This window comes from Palaemon carinicauda, chromosome 13 (assembly GCF_036898095.1).
Source record: "Palaemon carinicauda isolate YSFRI2023 chromosome 13, ASM3689809v2, whole genome shotgun sequence".
Taxonomy (NCBI): Eukaryota; Metazoa; Arthropoda; class Malacostraca; order Decapoda; family Palaemonidae; genus Palaemon; species Palaemon carinicauda.
The window spans coordinates 134,097,180-134,114,598 of NC_090737.1; the positions used below are offsets into that span (position 1 = coordinate 134,097,180).

The following is a 17,419-nucleotide window of genomic DNA, read 5'->3' on the forward strand; positions in this document are numbered from 1 at the left end:
GATTGCAGTGTTGCCAGGTTTTCTAAATGAGAATGTTGTTGATTGCAGTGTTGCCAGGTTTTCTATATGAGAATGTTGTTGATTGCAGTGTTGCCAGGTTTTCTAAATGAGGATGTTGTTGATTGCAGTGTTGCCGGGTTTTCTACATGAGAATGTTGTTGATTGCAGTGTTGCCAGGTTTTCTAAATGAGAATGTTGATTGCAGCGTTGCCAGGTTTTCTAAATGAGAATGTTGTTGATTGCAGTGTTGTTTTCTAAATGAGAATGTTGTTGATTGCAGTGTTGCCAGGTTTTCTAAATGAGAATGTTGTTGATTGCAGTGTTGCCAGGTTTTCTAAATGAGAATGTTGTTGATTGCAGTGTTGTCAGGTTTTCTAAATGAGAATGCTGTTGATTGCACTGTTGCCAGGTGTTCTAAATGAGAATTTTGTTGATTGCAGTGTTGCCAGGTTTTCTAAATGAGAATGTTGTTGATTGCAGTGTTGCCAGGTTTTCTAAATGAGAATGTTGTTGATTGCAGTGTTGCCAGGTTTTCTAAATGAGAATGTTGTTGATTGCTGTGTTGCCAGGTTTTCTAAATGAGAATGTTGTTGATTGCAGTGTTGCCAGGTTTTCTAAATGAGAATGTTGTTAATTGCAGTGTAGCCAGGTTTTCTAAATGAGAATGTTGTTGATTGCAGTGTTGCCAGGTTTTCTAAATGAGAATGTTGTTGATTGCAGTGTTGCCAGGTTTTCTAAATGAGAATGTTGTTGATTGCAGTGTAGCCAGGTTTTCTAAATGAGAATGTTGTTGATTGCAGTGTAGCCAGGTTTTCTAAATGAGAATGTTGTTGATTGCAGTGTAGCCAGGTTTTCTAAATGAGAATGTTGTTGATTGCAGTGTAGCCAGGTTTTCTAAATGAGAATGTTGTTGATTGCAGTGTTGCCAGGTTTTCTAAATGAGAATGTTGTTGATTGCAGTGTTGCCAGGTTTTCTAAATGAGAATGTTGTTAGTTGCAGTGTAGCCAGGTTTTCTAAATGAGAATGTTGTTGATTGCAGTGTAGCCAGGTTTTCTAAATGAGAATGTTGTTGATTGCAGTGTTGCCAGGTTTTCTAAATGAGAATGTTGTTGATTGCAGTGTTGCCAGGTTTTCTAAATGAGAATGTTGTTAGTTGCAGTGTAGCCAGGTTTTCTAAATGAGAATGTTGTTGATTGCAGTGTTGCCAGGTTTTCTAAATGAGAATGTTGTTGATTGCAGTGTTGCCAGGTTTTCTAAATGAGAATGTTGTTGATTGCAGTGTTGCCAGGTTTTCTAAATGAGAATGTTGTTAATTGCAGTGTAGCCAGGTTTTCTAAATGAGAATGTTGTTGATTGCAGTGTTGCCAGGTTTTCTAAATGAGAATGTTGTTGATTGCAGTGTTGCCAGGTTTTCTAAATGAGAATGTTGTTGATTGCAGTGTTGCCAGGTTTAATAAATAAGAAAAGGCCAACTTTTGATCAACTACAGCTTTAAAAGGCCAACACATTTGTAGAAAAAAGGCCAAAAATATAGCCTTCAAGGCCAAACCTTTTTTCATGATGCTACTAAAGGCCAACAAGTTTCAAAAGGGCCAAATTTGAGGGTTTTTGGCCTGAAAAGGCCACCCTGGCAACCCTGTGATTGTGTCTATTATATTTATCTATTAACCAAGGCACTTCCCCAAATTTTGAGGGTTAGCTGACATGAAAGAAAGGAACAAAAGGGAACATTTCCCTCCTCCGCTCCTCCCAGCCGGACGAAGGATTCAACCAAGTTTGGTATTAAATTATTTATTCGGCTTTATTGTTATTTAGTAATTAATTCTTGATTTCTGTAATATTGTGTTCCTCTTTTGTGCTATCTATCTATTTACCAAGGCACTTCCCCCAATTTTGGGGGCTAGCCGCCATGAAAGAAAGGAACAAAAGGGAACATTTCCCTCCTCCTCTCCTCCCAGCCTGACGAGGGGTTCAGCCGAGTTTGTTAGTAAATTGCTAATTTGGATTTATTATTATTTAGTCATTAATTCTTGATTTCTGTAATATTGCGTTCCTCTTTAGTTCTATCTATCTTTTTACCAAGGTACTTCCCTAAATTTGGGGGGTAGCTGACATCAATAAAAAGAACAAAGGGGGATATTTCCTCTCCGCTCCTCCCAGCCTGACTAGGGATTCAGCCTAGTAAAATGCTAATTTGGATTTATTGTTATTTACTCATTACTTCTTGATTTGGTGTAATGTCTTCTATAGTTTTATTTCGTTGTCAAGTTTATGATTCTCGTGATATTTTTTTCATACATATTTTTTATTGTTTTTCAAACATTGTGTGTATATATATATGGATATATATATATATATATATATATATATATATATATATATATATATATATATATATATATATATTTATATATATATATATATATATATATATATATATATATATATATATATATATATATATATATATATATATATATATGAGCATGAGGATTGTTAGGACCCAGTTATTATTATTATTAATATTATTATTATTATTATTATTATTATTATTATTATTATTATTATTAGATCATTCTTTCCCTCAACCAGGGCTGCCCGGGTCGAGGTTCGGCCAACAAATACGCCGAAGTGATGCGTCGTTTGGTGTCAAGATATATTCACCAGACGAAGAAGCAGCACAGACAAGATGGCGTCAACGAGGACGACCTGTTGGAAATCAAGCAGGATATATCGAGTCTCAGGTAAAAGAATCGAAGTTCTAAGTTTTGAGGAATGTTTGGGAAGCGGGTCCCTTCCGAAACTCTCTCTCTCTCTCTCTCTCTCTCTCTCTCTCTCTCTCTCTCTCTCTCTCTCTCTCTCTCTCTCTCTCTGTGGGGGGGGTGGTGATGGTGGGAGATTCTCTCTCTCTCTCTCTCTCTCTCTCTCTCTCTCTCTCTCTCTCTCTCTCTCTCTCTCTCTCTCGAGTCTCGGGTAAAAGAATCGAAGTTTTAGCTTTTGAGGAATGTTTGGGAAGCGGGTCCCTTCCGAAAAACACTCTCTCTCTCTCTCTCTCTCTCTCTCTCTCTCTCTCTCTCTCTCTCTCTCTCTCTCTCTCTCTCTCTCGTCTCAGGTAAAAGAATCGAAGTTTTAGCTTTTGAGGAATGTTTGGGAAGCGGGTCCCTTCCGAAAAACTCTCTCTCTCTCTCTCTCTCTCTCTCTCTCTCTCTCTCTCTCTCTCTCTCTCTCTCTCTCTCTCTCGGAGGTGCAACTCCACTATCAAGGACGTATTTTACAGATACGAGTTACGCGAAGACCGCAAGAGGGAGACTGCCAGGGCCTATGGCCAGATGGACTCCATCAAGAAAGATATCCTTCGACTCCTGAAGCAGAGCGGTCGCGGCCGGAGCGGAGGAGGAGGTGGTGGGGCCAAAGAAACCGAAATAGGCGCTGTGGGAGACTCCTCCGGGAACTCTATAGTCCTGACGACGACTCCTGCACCATGTCCCGCTTGTGCTCAGCAAGCGACAACTGCTTCTGGTGATTCTTTTTACTATTTTTTTTTCATAGTTGTTGTTTGCTTTTTAATCTTTTATCTTACCTTTTTACTATTTTTCATAGTTATTGTTTGTTTTTTATCTATTATCTTGTCTTTTTAACGGCTTAATACCGCATTAGACCGCCTCGTTTTAACCTGAAGTTCTCGCTTATATAAAGTTCCTTCACTTTCTTTACACCCCTTTTTATCAAATAAAAAAAGAAATCTGCTTCTTGCGCATGCGTTGGAAAAGTTACCATTTAAAACCAGAAAAACAAATTTATCCACTTCACATCACTATCATTAGTCTTGTCACATCTCATTGACCACATCATTAATCGCTTTGAATAGCCAATAAAAGTCCTGTCACTTTTCATATAACTCATTGACCATATCATTAACCGCTTCCATTTTTCAAGTAGCCAATAAAAAGGTCCTGTCATTTTTTATGTATGTCATTGACCACATCATTAACCGCTTCCAATTTTCAAGTAGCCAATAAAAAAAGTCCTGTCATTTTTTTATGTATGTCATTGACCACATCATTAACCGCTTCCAATTTTCAAGTAGCCAATAAAAAAGTCCTGTCATTTTTTTATGTATGTCATTGACCACATCATTAACCGCTTCCAATTTTTCAAGTAGCCAATAAAAGGATAACCCCCTCTTTTGTGGCATCATCATCAGCTGTGGCAGCTGTGAGCATGGGCACGCCCGGTATCCTTCAGCAGCACTCCGTGGACCTCGGGATGCTGGGACGCGAACCGAACACGTCCGCTGTTGATATCACCGTCACTCCCGCTTCCTCATTGCCTTGCAATCTGACTTATTCACAGGGTGAGTAAATACTGATGAGTCTTTCGTCAACTACGACATTCTGGGGAAGAGATTCAAGTTGGTTTTTAAGTCGTGTGGTCTTTTCTTGCTGGTTGGTACCTATGAGTCGTCTGATTTAGAAGGGGATATACCTTTTCTGTATTATACTTGTCCTCAAAGTGTGGGATTATATATATATATATATATATATATATATATATATATATATATATATATATATATATATATATATATATATATATATATACATATATATATATGTGTGTGTGTGTGTGTGTGAATCTGTGTATATATGTAAATATTCATTTGTGCTATGTAACTATACATATGTATGAATAGTTTTATATGCATGCGAACTCGTATATATATATATATATATATATATATATATATATATATATATATATATATATATATATATATATATATATGTATATATATATATATATATATATATATATATATATATGTATATATGTATATGTGTGTATATATATATATATATATATATATATATATATATATATATATATATATATATATATATGTGTGGATATATATGTATATATATGTATATATGTATATATGTATGTATATATATATGTGTATATATGTATATGTATATATATATATATATATATATATATATATATATATATATATATATATATATATATATATATATATATATATTAGTCTATTAGTATCTATTTCATATTTTATTCTATTTGAGACGTTAAATTAACATTTTGACGATAAACTTGAAGTCAAAATAATACTGAAATTTATTTAGCGAAGGATGACTATAGTAAATTTCCTTTTCGTGGAGCATTTAAAACAAACAGGCTTCTACAAATATTATTCGTATGACTCCCCTCAAAATTATCCTCTGTAACTTAAAGGAATTTGTAACATTTTAAATTACAAAAGTCGTGAGTAATTTTGTAACACATTGATCTGTGAGTCGAATTATTGTTTTTTTCATAGAGAAACTAACTAGCTCTAGTGATTATTATTATTATTATTATTATTATTATTATTATTATTATTATTATTATTATTATTATTATTTCCTAAGCTCCATCCCTAGATGGAAAAGCAGGATGCTATAACCCCAAAGGTAACAACAGGGAAAATAGCTCAGTGAGGAAAGGAAATAAGGAAATAAACTACAAGATAAGTTTAAGAACGATAACTACATTAAAATAAATCTTTCATATATAAACTATAAAAACTTGAAAATAACAAGAGGAAAAAAAAAACTTCAAGATAACAAGAGGGAGATAAACAAGATAGAATAGTGTATCCTCAACCAGGAGATCTCAGAAATATAATGTTCTTAAAGATTTATTATTTACTTGTCATAAAAAAATCGGGGTAAGTCAAGTTTTGCGTTTTTATGGTTACTTGCATATGACATTTGTAGAGCTATAAAGGGTTTGGGGGATACGGGAAAGAGACAGTTCAAATCTATCTATTGGTGTATAGTATGGGTATAAGATTGAGCATGGAAAGGTAGAATTATATTGTATTTTAATTGTTCATCACTTCTCTTGTAATTTATTTACTTGTTTATTTCTTTTCCTTACAGGGCTATTTTCCCTGTTGGAGTTCTTGGGCTTATACCATGCTGCTTTTCCAACTAGGGTTATAGCTTAGCAAGTATTAATAAGAAGAAAACTTTTTTCTGGGATAGTCTCATTCTGTACCTGGCTTGATTATAAGATCTGGAAAAGAAGAATGGGTAAAATAATGTTTTGAGATAGTCAGATTCGATATCTGGCTCCGTTTTAAGTACGTGAATGATTGGCTGTGCTAGGTGATTTGATTGCAAAAGTCTGCGACGAAGAAGGTAGTAGATATGGATTTCCTGGAACAAATGAAATGAGAATAGAGAAACATGTTAGGAAAAAGGCTTGTTGGAAATACATAGTTCCCAAAGAAGAATGTTTATAGGCATGTTGGAAATACATAGTTTCCAAAGAAGAATGTTTATAGGCACGTTGGAAATATATAGTTTCCAAAGAAGAATGGTTATAAATTAGATATACTTGGTAAGAGTTTAAGGTGAGAAAAAAAAAGTTTCCTAGTTTATCCGTTAGCATGGATTAGAAGGACGGGAAAATTGATGGATGTTTAGTGAGTAAATTAATGTACTAGCCTTCTGGCTAGTACAGGATTAACGTGTTCGCCTAGCATTCGCATGGCTGCAGATCGATCTCAGCTGTTTACTGGGGAGAATACTGCTTTGTTTGGCCACCACAGTGGAGGATGGGCTTGCCCTTCTGACGTTCTGGTGAGCATCTATTCTGATGAAACTGGAACTAAAACCAGACATCTTTAATCTTAACCTTTATGTGTTCAAAATATATATGAGTTCAAGTTAGATAGGACGTGATAAAAGGAAACAGGTTGAATATGAACTCAGGTAAACAACAGAAGAGGAAAGAGTGTGCATAAAGTAAGAAAATTAGTTATGAATGAATTGAATGTGGATAAGGTAAGAAAATTAGTTATGAATAAATTGAGTTTACATAAGAAAATTAGTAATGAATAGATTGAATATATATAAAGTAAGAAAATTAATTATGAGTGAATTGATTTTTATAAAATAAGAAAATTAGTATGTTGGCCAGGGCACCAGCCACCCGTTGAGATACTACCGCTAGAGAGTTATGGGGTCCTTTGACTGGCCAGACAGTAATACATTGAATCCTTCTCTCTGGTTACGGTTCATTGTCTCTTTGCCTAAACACATCGAATAGTCTGGCCTATTCTTCACATATTCTCCTCTGTCTTCGTACACCTGACAACACTGACATTACCAAACAATTGTAATTGTACAGTGGCCACTTTCCGCTTCGTAATGGTAGAAGAGAGACTTAAGCTATGGTAAGCAGCTCTTCTAGGAGAAGGACACTCCAAAATCAAACCATTGTTCTCTAGTCTTTGGTAATGCCATAGCCTTTGTACCATGGTCTTCCACTGTCTTGGGTTAAAAGTTCTCTTGCTTGAGGTTACACTTGAGCACACTATTCTATCTGATTTCTCTTCCTATTGTTTTGTTAAAATTTTTATAGTTTATATAGGAAGCATATAGGTCTATCTACGGGGGCATCAGCAGCCATTGCCTGGGCTTCCTAGGATGGAGATGGGGCTTGGGCGCTGATTATATTTATATATGGTCAGTCTCTAAGGACTTGTCCTGCTATCTAGGGCAACGTCACTGTCCCTTGCCTCTGCCATTCATGAGTTGGCTTTAAATGGCGTCAGGAAACCAGAAGGGGAAAGCGTGGAGTTTAACCCACAAGGGAGCCTTTGCCTCGGTCACTTAAAAAAATGAAGATCATTCTTATGGGGAAAATGGAAGTAGAAATTTAATCCAAAATTTGGGTCGAACCAGGGATAGATCGATAGCATTTAATGGTTCCGTGTCTTTACGTACATAAAAATTATGGGTAGTAAACGTTCTTGTCTCTATAAATAGGAATGTATACCTCGTTGTTTTAACATTTGTTCACAAATAATGTCCAAATTTGATAGGTCACATCTGGCTGTAATTTTAGCCTTCTGGAAGCATTGCAAACGTTACAGAGGCTCTCTTGGCAAAGATCTGACAGTGATTTTAGCCTTCTGAGCAAAGGTTTGGCAGTAAGTTTAGCCATCTGAAAGAGTTGTAAACGTTATAGATGATGTCTGAGCAAAGATCTGGCAGTAAATTTAGCCTTTTAGAAGCGTTATAAACGTTATAGATGATGTCTGAACAAAGATCTGGCCGTAATTAATACTGAGAACTACCGAAAATCTAATTATTTTAATGACCGTGTTCTTGTGTTCTTAAAGCCAACACATCTTTAAGTTACTTTACAAAATAGATGCCTGTTCTGCGAATCGGAGTGAATTTTGCAACTGAATTTGGCCCCTTATGTCACGTGTTCTCGATAAGATATTGAATGCGCCATTGATATTGTACGATTGCATGCACAGTAGCTACAAATTAATGGAAGTTAATTAGACATTGAATTAATGATCTCGGTTTGGACGTTCTCTTCCACCTTATCGCCCTTCCCTTCATATGCCATCGACCACTGTCCTCTTGCTTGGCACTATCATATTCGCAGAATCTGGAAGCTTCATTCGATGAGGAAGATTAATCAATTAGTGTGGTCAACTTACCCTTGCATGAGGAAGCTGTTGCATGGCTTGGCCTCAGTTCAGGACGGAATAGTTGAACTGGATACGAAGGTTGAGAATGTTTTTGTTCCGGAGTTTATTTTCAGAGGCCCCCGTCGGGTCTCAGTTTTTTTAACAAACGTGATTTAGTGTTTTTTGTTCCCCCCCTGAGTTTGTTTTCGGAGTTATTGTGAACGAACATGAACTATAATCGGGTGTATGAACTAATGTAATTAATATTCGAGTTTATTTTCTGAGTTAATGTGAACGAACATGAACTATAACCGGGTGTATGAACTAAAACGGGGTTTACACGGTCGAATGGTTCGTCGAACAAGTTTGAATAGGAGGAGTCAGCCACAAAAGCATAAGGGTTGTGTACAATGAAGCCCCGCCCACAAAAGTCAGATGAGAACAGACTTTCTTTCAACCGTTTGACAAACGTGTTTGACAACCAAATACCCCGTTTACACTTACGAACATCAGTTTAAACTCTTGTCTGTCGAACTGCGTTCGACCGTGTAAACTCTACTTAACGTAACCGAACTTCGCAAACCATTTTAGGTCTTGCCTTGAGCGCTTATTATAAGCATCCTATCTCTATAATTGGCATTAAGGTTTTCAATGGTTATTTATTTCTTGATAATCGATAACACGAAAAGATTAGCCATAACACGAAAAGATTATCCATAACACGAAAAGATATTCCATAAAACGAAAAGAAGTCTACCAAAGAGAATGTGTGAGGGATCGAAACGCATAAGATACAGCAACTTAGCAAATTAAACACTTTAGCATAGATCATTGTTTCTCTTTAAAGCCACGGTGGGTGTTCTGTCTCTACAAAGTCTGCTTCTACCTTGCGGTACGTATACCCCCCTAACCCCCCAACCCCCCCAAGTCTATCCTTGCATTCATCTATTCCACAAGGCCTACTGTCAACATTCGACCATTTCTCTAACCCTTTGCCAATTAAAAACTGTCGCCTGTTGTCGCTAACCCAATCTATTTTAGATTAGAATCGCCTTACAGAGATTTTATTTGGTCTGACATATGTTGCCTTATTTTCTTTCGTTTGTTTACTAAATACAGTTATAACCATTGCTTGCTTTCCTGACAGAAAATTTTTATTGAATGGTTTGTTCTACATCTTGCTCTCAACCTAACAGAAAAGCATTTGCTAGTTGCTGTGTGTACAATGCTGAGAGAATTATTTTTTACATAGAGTTCATTTACAAGTTTTTTTTTTAGCATATTGCATCACTTAATTATAATATCAATTATATAGAACCCTGGCTCATGCAACACAGGGAATGCAGTTGTTCCCACACCCTCATCCATATATTTTTTTTTTAGCTGAAGAAAGAAACAATGTTTTAGATGGCCGTTGCCTGCGCATAAACTGGATTTCTTAAGGAACCCAATATGATTTATGATAATCCTTATAGTGTGTTATTTTTCAGATGATTTCCGTTTAGCTTAAGGGTACACTGTTAAGAAAACCGTAATTTGTTATCTTTTACTGGTTGATGGCCATAATATCACACTTTAACATCGATATATCTGCTTTTAAAACGGTAAATACCTGGCAACATTAATTCCAGGATTTTTACCGTTTGTTACGGCAAATTTTTAACAGTGTAGCTACTATATATTTAGATTATAGTACATTAATAGAACAAATTTATGTAATGATTAAGCTAATCTAATGACCCAGTGTATTGGTGATTTACTGGAGACGCTATTTCAGAAGTTAGTGCTCATTTCAGAATGATTGGATGGCATTTCAAATATCATGAAACATATTGTCTTTGATTTGAGTATCACAAGTACAGGGTGATAATAATCTTCATCATACTAAGGCATAACGAAATGAATCCCATAGAGTTAACTGTTTGTGAAGTAGTTTCAAACTCCTGATTGTTTCCTTTTCTGTCACGTATGTAAAGCACTGTCCACACGATCGAGCATGCCCGACGGGCAAACAGTGATACCAGACCACAATAGTTAGTAAGAATGAGGGTTGATGCCGTCAGAAGCGAGAAAACTAAAGGCAGGGATCTGGCAACACTGTATGATGCCAGATCCCTGTCTGTGGTTTTCCCGCTTCTGACATCATCAACCCTCATTCTTACTAACTATTGTGGTCTGGTATCACTGTTTGCCCGTCGGGCATGCTCAATCGTGTGGACAGGGCTTAAGTGAGAACTTAGTTATATAAATTATTTAAATTGTGAAAGAAATGTTCTTGAAAGCAAGAAATAAATCATAGTCTCAAATTGTGAGCTCCAAGATTTTGAGATTTCCCACACATAGTAAATTGTTTTAGAATATAAGTTCACTATAGTTAATATCAGTAACTTTGCTGATGCACAACCAGCAGTTTCTTCTGTATCATTTAGTTGTGCCAAAGGTATGAACTTGCAAAGCAATGCTCTATTATAGTCATGAGGTCTACAATAATACCAATTTTATCCTTCATATACATATAAAATCTAGTCAACTCTTAATAGTATCTAAAAACTAGGTTTATATAGGTAGATGGTCATGTAATGTTACAATATTTTTTTGGTGCATGCACTTACCGAACTTAATTCTGATAGTTTTTATTGTTCTTCTTTCCAGGAAATTTAACCGGGTGCCTGCTTGCACCACAGGAGATGGACTATCTGCGGAAGGAGATTGTTAGCAGCCTCCGGAATGAGCTTCGTGATATGCTACGTGATGCTCTGGCAAGGGCTCTTACTCCTACCACTTCAATTGCTTCTCATTATTACTCCCCAACTCCCACGCCCAACCCTACTCCTCAGTTAGCGACTACCCCAATTGGACAACCTTCGCCTGTGGCTTCCCAGCAATACCAATTCGCAGCTTCACCGCAAGCAAACAGGTCTTCGTCGCCTCCGAACATCCCACAGCACATGTCATACCAGTCACCCTCTGGGGCTCAGTACCAGAGTTCATCTCCCACAACTGAGTTGGCACCAACTCCGTACTTGAGAATGTCCTCCAAAGCTCCTTCTGAAGTGCTTGATCCTAGGACAAGTCCTGCGCCTCATCAGTCATCGCCCAAGTCAAGTCCGATCCCATCCTCATCCCTGAGATCAAGTCCAATTCCTCAACTTAATCAGAGGCCTAGTTCCAGTTGTGGCCAAGTCCCTAGATCACATGGAAGCCCACAAGTGACTCCTACAAGTGCCGGCCAAGTTCTTCTCCGCCCTCCGAGTGAGTCCGACCACATGACGTCGTCACACATGTACACACAGCTCTGAAGTTTGTTTGGCACAGATGTACAGGTGCACATTTCAATTTTCGATTCCTGGTGCTTTTGCCCTTGAAGCATAGGCAAAACCTGCTATGATGGAATGCCTGGCGCCAGTCAGAATCACTGAATTTTTGCAAGTACAGTGTGACTTGTCAAGCTAGTCTCAGATTCTGCTATTAGCCAGCAACTTGGATGGATGGTCTTTTGCAAGATACGCTGCGCTTGGTTAACATGGGTTGGCCCCCATGATATTTTCCCATGCCAGCACTGATGCAGGAACCCTCTTTTGGTGACCTGTGAAGCTATTAGTAATTTGAGTATTTAAGGCAGCTAGCTCTTCCTGAGAAGGTCGAAGAGAGCTTAATGACACCGGTCTTAGATTTACTGCATCAGCAAATCAACAGTACTGGCAAGTACTTTGCATTAATGCAGTATGCATTTTTAATTACATAGACATATATGGCATTTAGCTTTAAGATGTCATAGGGAGACTGTTAAACTCAGACACTGAAGATAGACATTAAGAAATGTTTTGTTTTTTGGATGGACGTCAATCTTTGGGAAAGCTGTTATATTTACAGAACTGTTGTTGCATTTTCTCTGTGAATATGCCTGGTCAAGAAAGGTGAAATAGAAATGAGTATTGGAAGAAATGCTGATAAATTGGTTATAGGAGAGACCGGAATTTGAGAAGGTGCCTGTAAGTGGAGATTATTTTGATGTTACACTCCTCGAACGTCGTGTACCGGAATAAAGTTCACGCCGGGAGCATGGAGCATTCATCTGTGAGAACTGAAGTTTCACGACCAGAACCTGTGTTCCTTAGGGCAAGGAATCAAAGAACATACTCACTTTTAAAACACATTTCTACACTGTTGATAGTCTGCAATAATAGGAAAAAAAATATTGTTTTTATTTATTATTTATTATATAGTGCTCATAGAATACTCTTAAGACTACGGAAACTAATTATCACTTGAAGGATGAAATAGATTTCATATTCTAACTTTTAATATATTGCTGTCTTAGGAAGAACATTCTAGAGAAATATAGGAACTTCATAAACAAAGCAGTTTATAGAAAACGGAGTTAGCTTTGAAATTCTAATTGAAGCCTTCTGCAGCATAATTGAAGCAGTTTTGCAATATCCTGATATTGAAGCTGTCCCCTTGAGTTTGTCTCTAGCACAATTTGTATTGAAGACGAAGAAAGTCGATCCAGTAAAGTTACAAATGGTGTTTTCATCTGTGAATCTTTTATTTTTATCATACTCAATCTTGTATTCAATTTTTGTGTATCTGACACAAGTCTGTGATTATCAATACAACTACAGAAAATAAGGCTGATCATATACTATACTACACTGTTTAAAATTTGCATTAGAATAACGGTAAATTCCTGGCAACATTTATTCCAGGATTTTTACCGTTTTAAAAACTGATATATTGACGTATAGGAGTGATATTGCGGTCACCAACCCGTAAAATATAATAACAAAGTAAGGTAAAATTACGGTCGTCTGTATTTTACTGAAATATGGTTAAGAACAGTATGTTTTTACGGAGAATTTCCGATTCAAATTACGGTTTTTTCTAACAGTGTAACTTGAACCGTTTTTAATACAAAACACCATTTGTTTACCAAGTCAGCCAGTCACAGATAATTCAAGATCTATTATCGCCTGCTCCACTGTCTGATTTGAACGCCAGTGATCCTCAATCTAAAAAGATACCCGGATTAGATTTCACAAAGCTAACAGGGCCAATTATTTGGTCCGAGTGGTCATCAATCCTCTATACTTGTCTTAGCCAAGCCATTTTGGCCGTGTCTAATTCACGGCTACGCGTGAGTTTTTTTATATCTAGCATTTGAAAGTTTTCTGTTTGGTCATCATAGACCAACAAATACGTCAACAAAACAGAATCACAAGCAAACACAAAAAAAAAATAAATAAAATCTATTTACCGGGCAGTGCGACTCGGCCAGGTAACCAGGAAATCACAAGTGCTGCTTGACGCATTCTGAACAATGCGATTTTTCGTTTTTCAATTTTTTTTTTTTTTTTTTTTTTTTTTTTTTTGTGAACTACAGTATTTGGAGGACTCCATAGTACATGTGATACCTTATGGACTTGTTTCCTTGAAATATCTGGACGCTAAATGTAGTTCCTCTTCTATTTTTCTAAAACCAGTGGAGTTTTCCTCTCTGTTGTTTTAGCCTGAAATACTCTACGATACAGGATGTGAACAAGATGGTGGACGGTCGAGATGCGAAGGAAGAAGAAAAAGCTTGAAATCTTTCCATATGTAGCATCTGCTTTTTGGCTTGAAGAAATAGTTAATATCATAAACTTTCCGTACTGAACCTGTTTATTATAGATAGTGTTAAATACTAGTATATTCTTTGTACTATAGCTTTTCAATTAAGCTGCTGATTAATTGAATTACCGATACCGAGAGGGTTGTTTTGCTTTGCAAAGGGTAGAAGATGATGAAGAAGACACAGAAGGTATTTGTATGGCTGAAGGCTTTTATTTTGTAGGGGTCGTAAAACAGAACAGTTGGGAGAGTTTGTGAGTTTGTTGTTTTGCAGGGATGAGAAATAAAACTCGTCAAGAGATAAAATGATTTTATGCTGTTGATTTTAATTATTGTTGTATAACTTGTATTAGCATGTAAGGAAATGTTGATAGAGATAATGGTTTATATTCAAAAGTTTAACCATAAATGCTATGGGCCTTGCTATAACGGTAATTGTAAGTGTTAGATGTATAAATATTAGGCTTAATATTGTTTTGAGTTTTATTTTTAATATAGATTTGTTATGGTACACCAATTGGTTAATTCATTTGCTTTGATAATACTTATGATCTGCAATTGTTAATGCCCACCCTACTTCTCATTTGCTTGCTGTGAACAAATGTTGTTTTCACCAGATTCAATCCAATTTTAACTTTTTTCTCTTATCACCATCAGAACCAAATTTCCAGAAATTTGAGAATTAAAACGTTACATATATTGAATACATCAATTTTCACCAGATTCAATCCAATTTTCACTTTTTTCTCTTATCACCATCAGAACCAAATTCCAGAAATTTGAGAATTAAAACATTACAGATATTGAATACATCAATTTTCACCAGATTCAATCAAATTTTCACCTTTTTTTTCTCCTATCACCATCAGGATCAAATTTCCAGAAATTTGAGAATTAAAACGTTACATATATTGAATAGATCAATTTTCACTTTTTTTCTTATCACCATCAGGATCAAATTTCCAGAAATTTGAGAACGTTTAAAACGTTATATTGAATAGATCATATTGATTAAGCCTTTGGCCAGGCAGTTCTTAGTACCCAGCCTCTGAAAGACTATGAAACATGTACAGGTCCTCAACTTACAAACTTAATAGGTTTCAAGAAGCTGTTTGTAAATGGAATTTTGTTAAAATTTTTGCCTAGGGTAGGCCTAATCTGAATCCCATGTCTATAATTTCCATCTATAAAAGTCAACAAATAGTTTGGTTTCATGTGGAATGGATTTCATGTAATAACAAATGTTGTTTTGCTTACTGTATAAAATTATATAATATTGTTTTATTACAGTAAATCTTTAGGTCGAATTTTGTTATATTTTGGCCTAGAATAGGCCTAACCTTATTCCCAGGCCTATGTTTTCCAGCTGCAAAAGTCAACAAATAGGTTTCATGTGAAATAGATTTCATGTAATAACAAATGTTGTTTTGCTTACTGTATAAAATTGTATATTGTTTTATTATAGTATATCTTTATCTTTGTTATTTTCAGATTGATTTGTGTTTGTATCTGAATGTTTGTAAGTCGAAATGTAAGTTGGGGACCTGTAATCAGTGATAGCTATGTTTGTGAATGCCCATTTACCTATGTGCTACTTAACTCTCTTGTGTTTAGATTGGTGACGAAGGAAAATTAGCTTCGTCTTCCTTTCAAATTATTATTATTATTATTATTATTATTATTATTATTATTATTATTATTATTATTATTATTATTATTACTTGCTAAGCTAAAACCCTAGTTGGAAAGCAAGATGCTATAAGCCTAGTGGCTCCAACATGGAAAATAGCCCTGTGAGTAAAGGAAACAAGGAAAAATAAAATATCATAAGAACAGTAACAACATTAAACAGAAATAATAGTCATTATACGTGTTGATATACTACAAGCCTTCTATATTTTCCTTTTTTCAAAACAGTGCTAAACTGCATTATGTTAACAGAGAAAGAAATCATGGCGTAAAAATTCTCGATTTTTCTCGAGTCTGGTAAGATACCTTCTAGATTTTAGTCATCATGAGTCATGTCAATATTGTCAGTATCTTTCGCGGATGCTTGTGAAATGGACCTCGTTCCAAACCTTTATTGTAGCTGATTTTCTGTACACTATCTCATCATGTGAGTAATTTATGGACCTAGTATTACGGTATAGCTTAGTCAGATGAGAAGCCAGGATGTTGTTTACGTTAGACGTGGATACCAGTCATGTTGAAAAATCCTTATTGTATGTGACTAATTACCTCCGCCAGCTAAGTTGGAAGGAGGTTATGTTTTCGGCCCTGTTTTGTGTTTCTGAACAGCTTCCTGACCACAATTTTAATCGTAGAGTAATGAAACTTGCAATGATTAACTTTTATGCGATAAGCTGGAAATCATTAGATTTTGGAAGGTCAAGGTCAAGGTAAAGCAAAATGTCCAATTCGCGTAATCAGCCATAAGTTTGGATATCGTTGTCACATACTTTTAACTTTATTTATATTCGAATGTATGAAAATGCACGCCAATTAATACATGTCAAGGTCAGAAATACGCTGCCGCGGCCGAGGTCTTCGCTATGCTGATTGCCCCTCTAGTTTTACTTTGAAGTCAGATATCCTTTGGTCCCGTCACACACCATAAGGACCCACGAGATTTGTTCATCATCTTACATCGGAAAAAACATTTTTGTCCATCTCTTCTGGAAATGCGGTGATAATTGGGCAAGTTTTCACCCTCTAGTTTTATTTATCTTTTTATTTGTTTATCGTAAGTGCACCAATATCGCATTAAGTGTATACTCAGTCCTTCACCAATCCGCAGTTGGCCAACGTGATGATGAAAACTGACCAAACCCCAGACATGAATAAGGACATGTCTGAGGCCTTTGTCCTGCAGTGGACTAGAAACGGTCGCATTTGTTGTTGTTGTCACTTCGGGTAGCGGAAGCTTCTAGTGAAACTTCCATCTCGTCTTGTTCTGTGTCAACAGTTCCTTGGGAGATGCTACCGAAATTGATTATTAGGTCGTTGCCTTGTTCTTGCTGTAGACTGTTACAAAATATTGTCTTAACAGTTCTTGAAATATTGAGCGGACAGGTAGCATAATTTGCGTTTTCTTTTAGTTTAATCATTTTTTAGTGTATTTGGGAATTTTTTTAACTACAATAGGCCTACTCTCGATCTACCGAGTTTAGGATTCACTTCATTTGTAGTGATGAAATCTTAGAGTTCTTTCATGTTTCTCGTTTTATCCTTTATTTTCACCGTCAAATTCCCTTATTTTTATTTTCTCTGCTCATAAAATCTATTTGGCCTGTCTGATGACGTTTCGC

The 17,419-nt window shown here is 36.1% G+C and overlaps 1 protein-coding gene across 1 annotated transcript in view; it reads left to right on the plus strand.

The window, feature by feature from the left end:
• LOC137651828 (transient-receptor-potential-like protein) overlaps positions 1-16,243 on the plus strand; it is a 17,211-nt gene extending 968 nt beyond the window's left edge. Inside the window, exons 2-5 of the mRNA XM_068385048.1 lie at positions 2,594-2,745; positions 3,279-3,520; positions 4,206-4,355; positions 11,154-16,243. Of these exons, the coding sequence (XP_068241149.1) occupies positions 2,594-2,745; positions 3,279-3,520; positions 4,206-4,355; positions 11,154-11,800 (1,191 nt within the window). The 3' untranslated portion in view covers positions 11,801-16,243. The remainder of the gene's footprint in view (positions 1-2,593; positions 2,746-3,278; positions 3,521-4,205; positions 4,356-11,153) is intronic.
• The last annotated feature ends 1,176 nt before the right edge of the window (positions 16,244-17,419 follow it).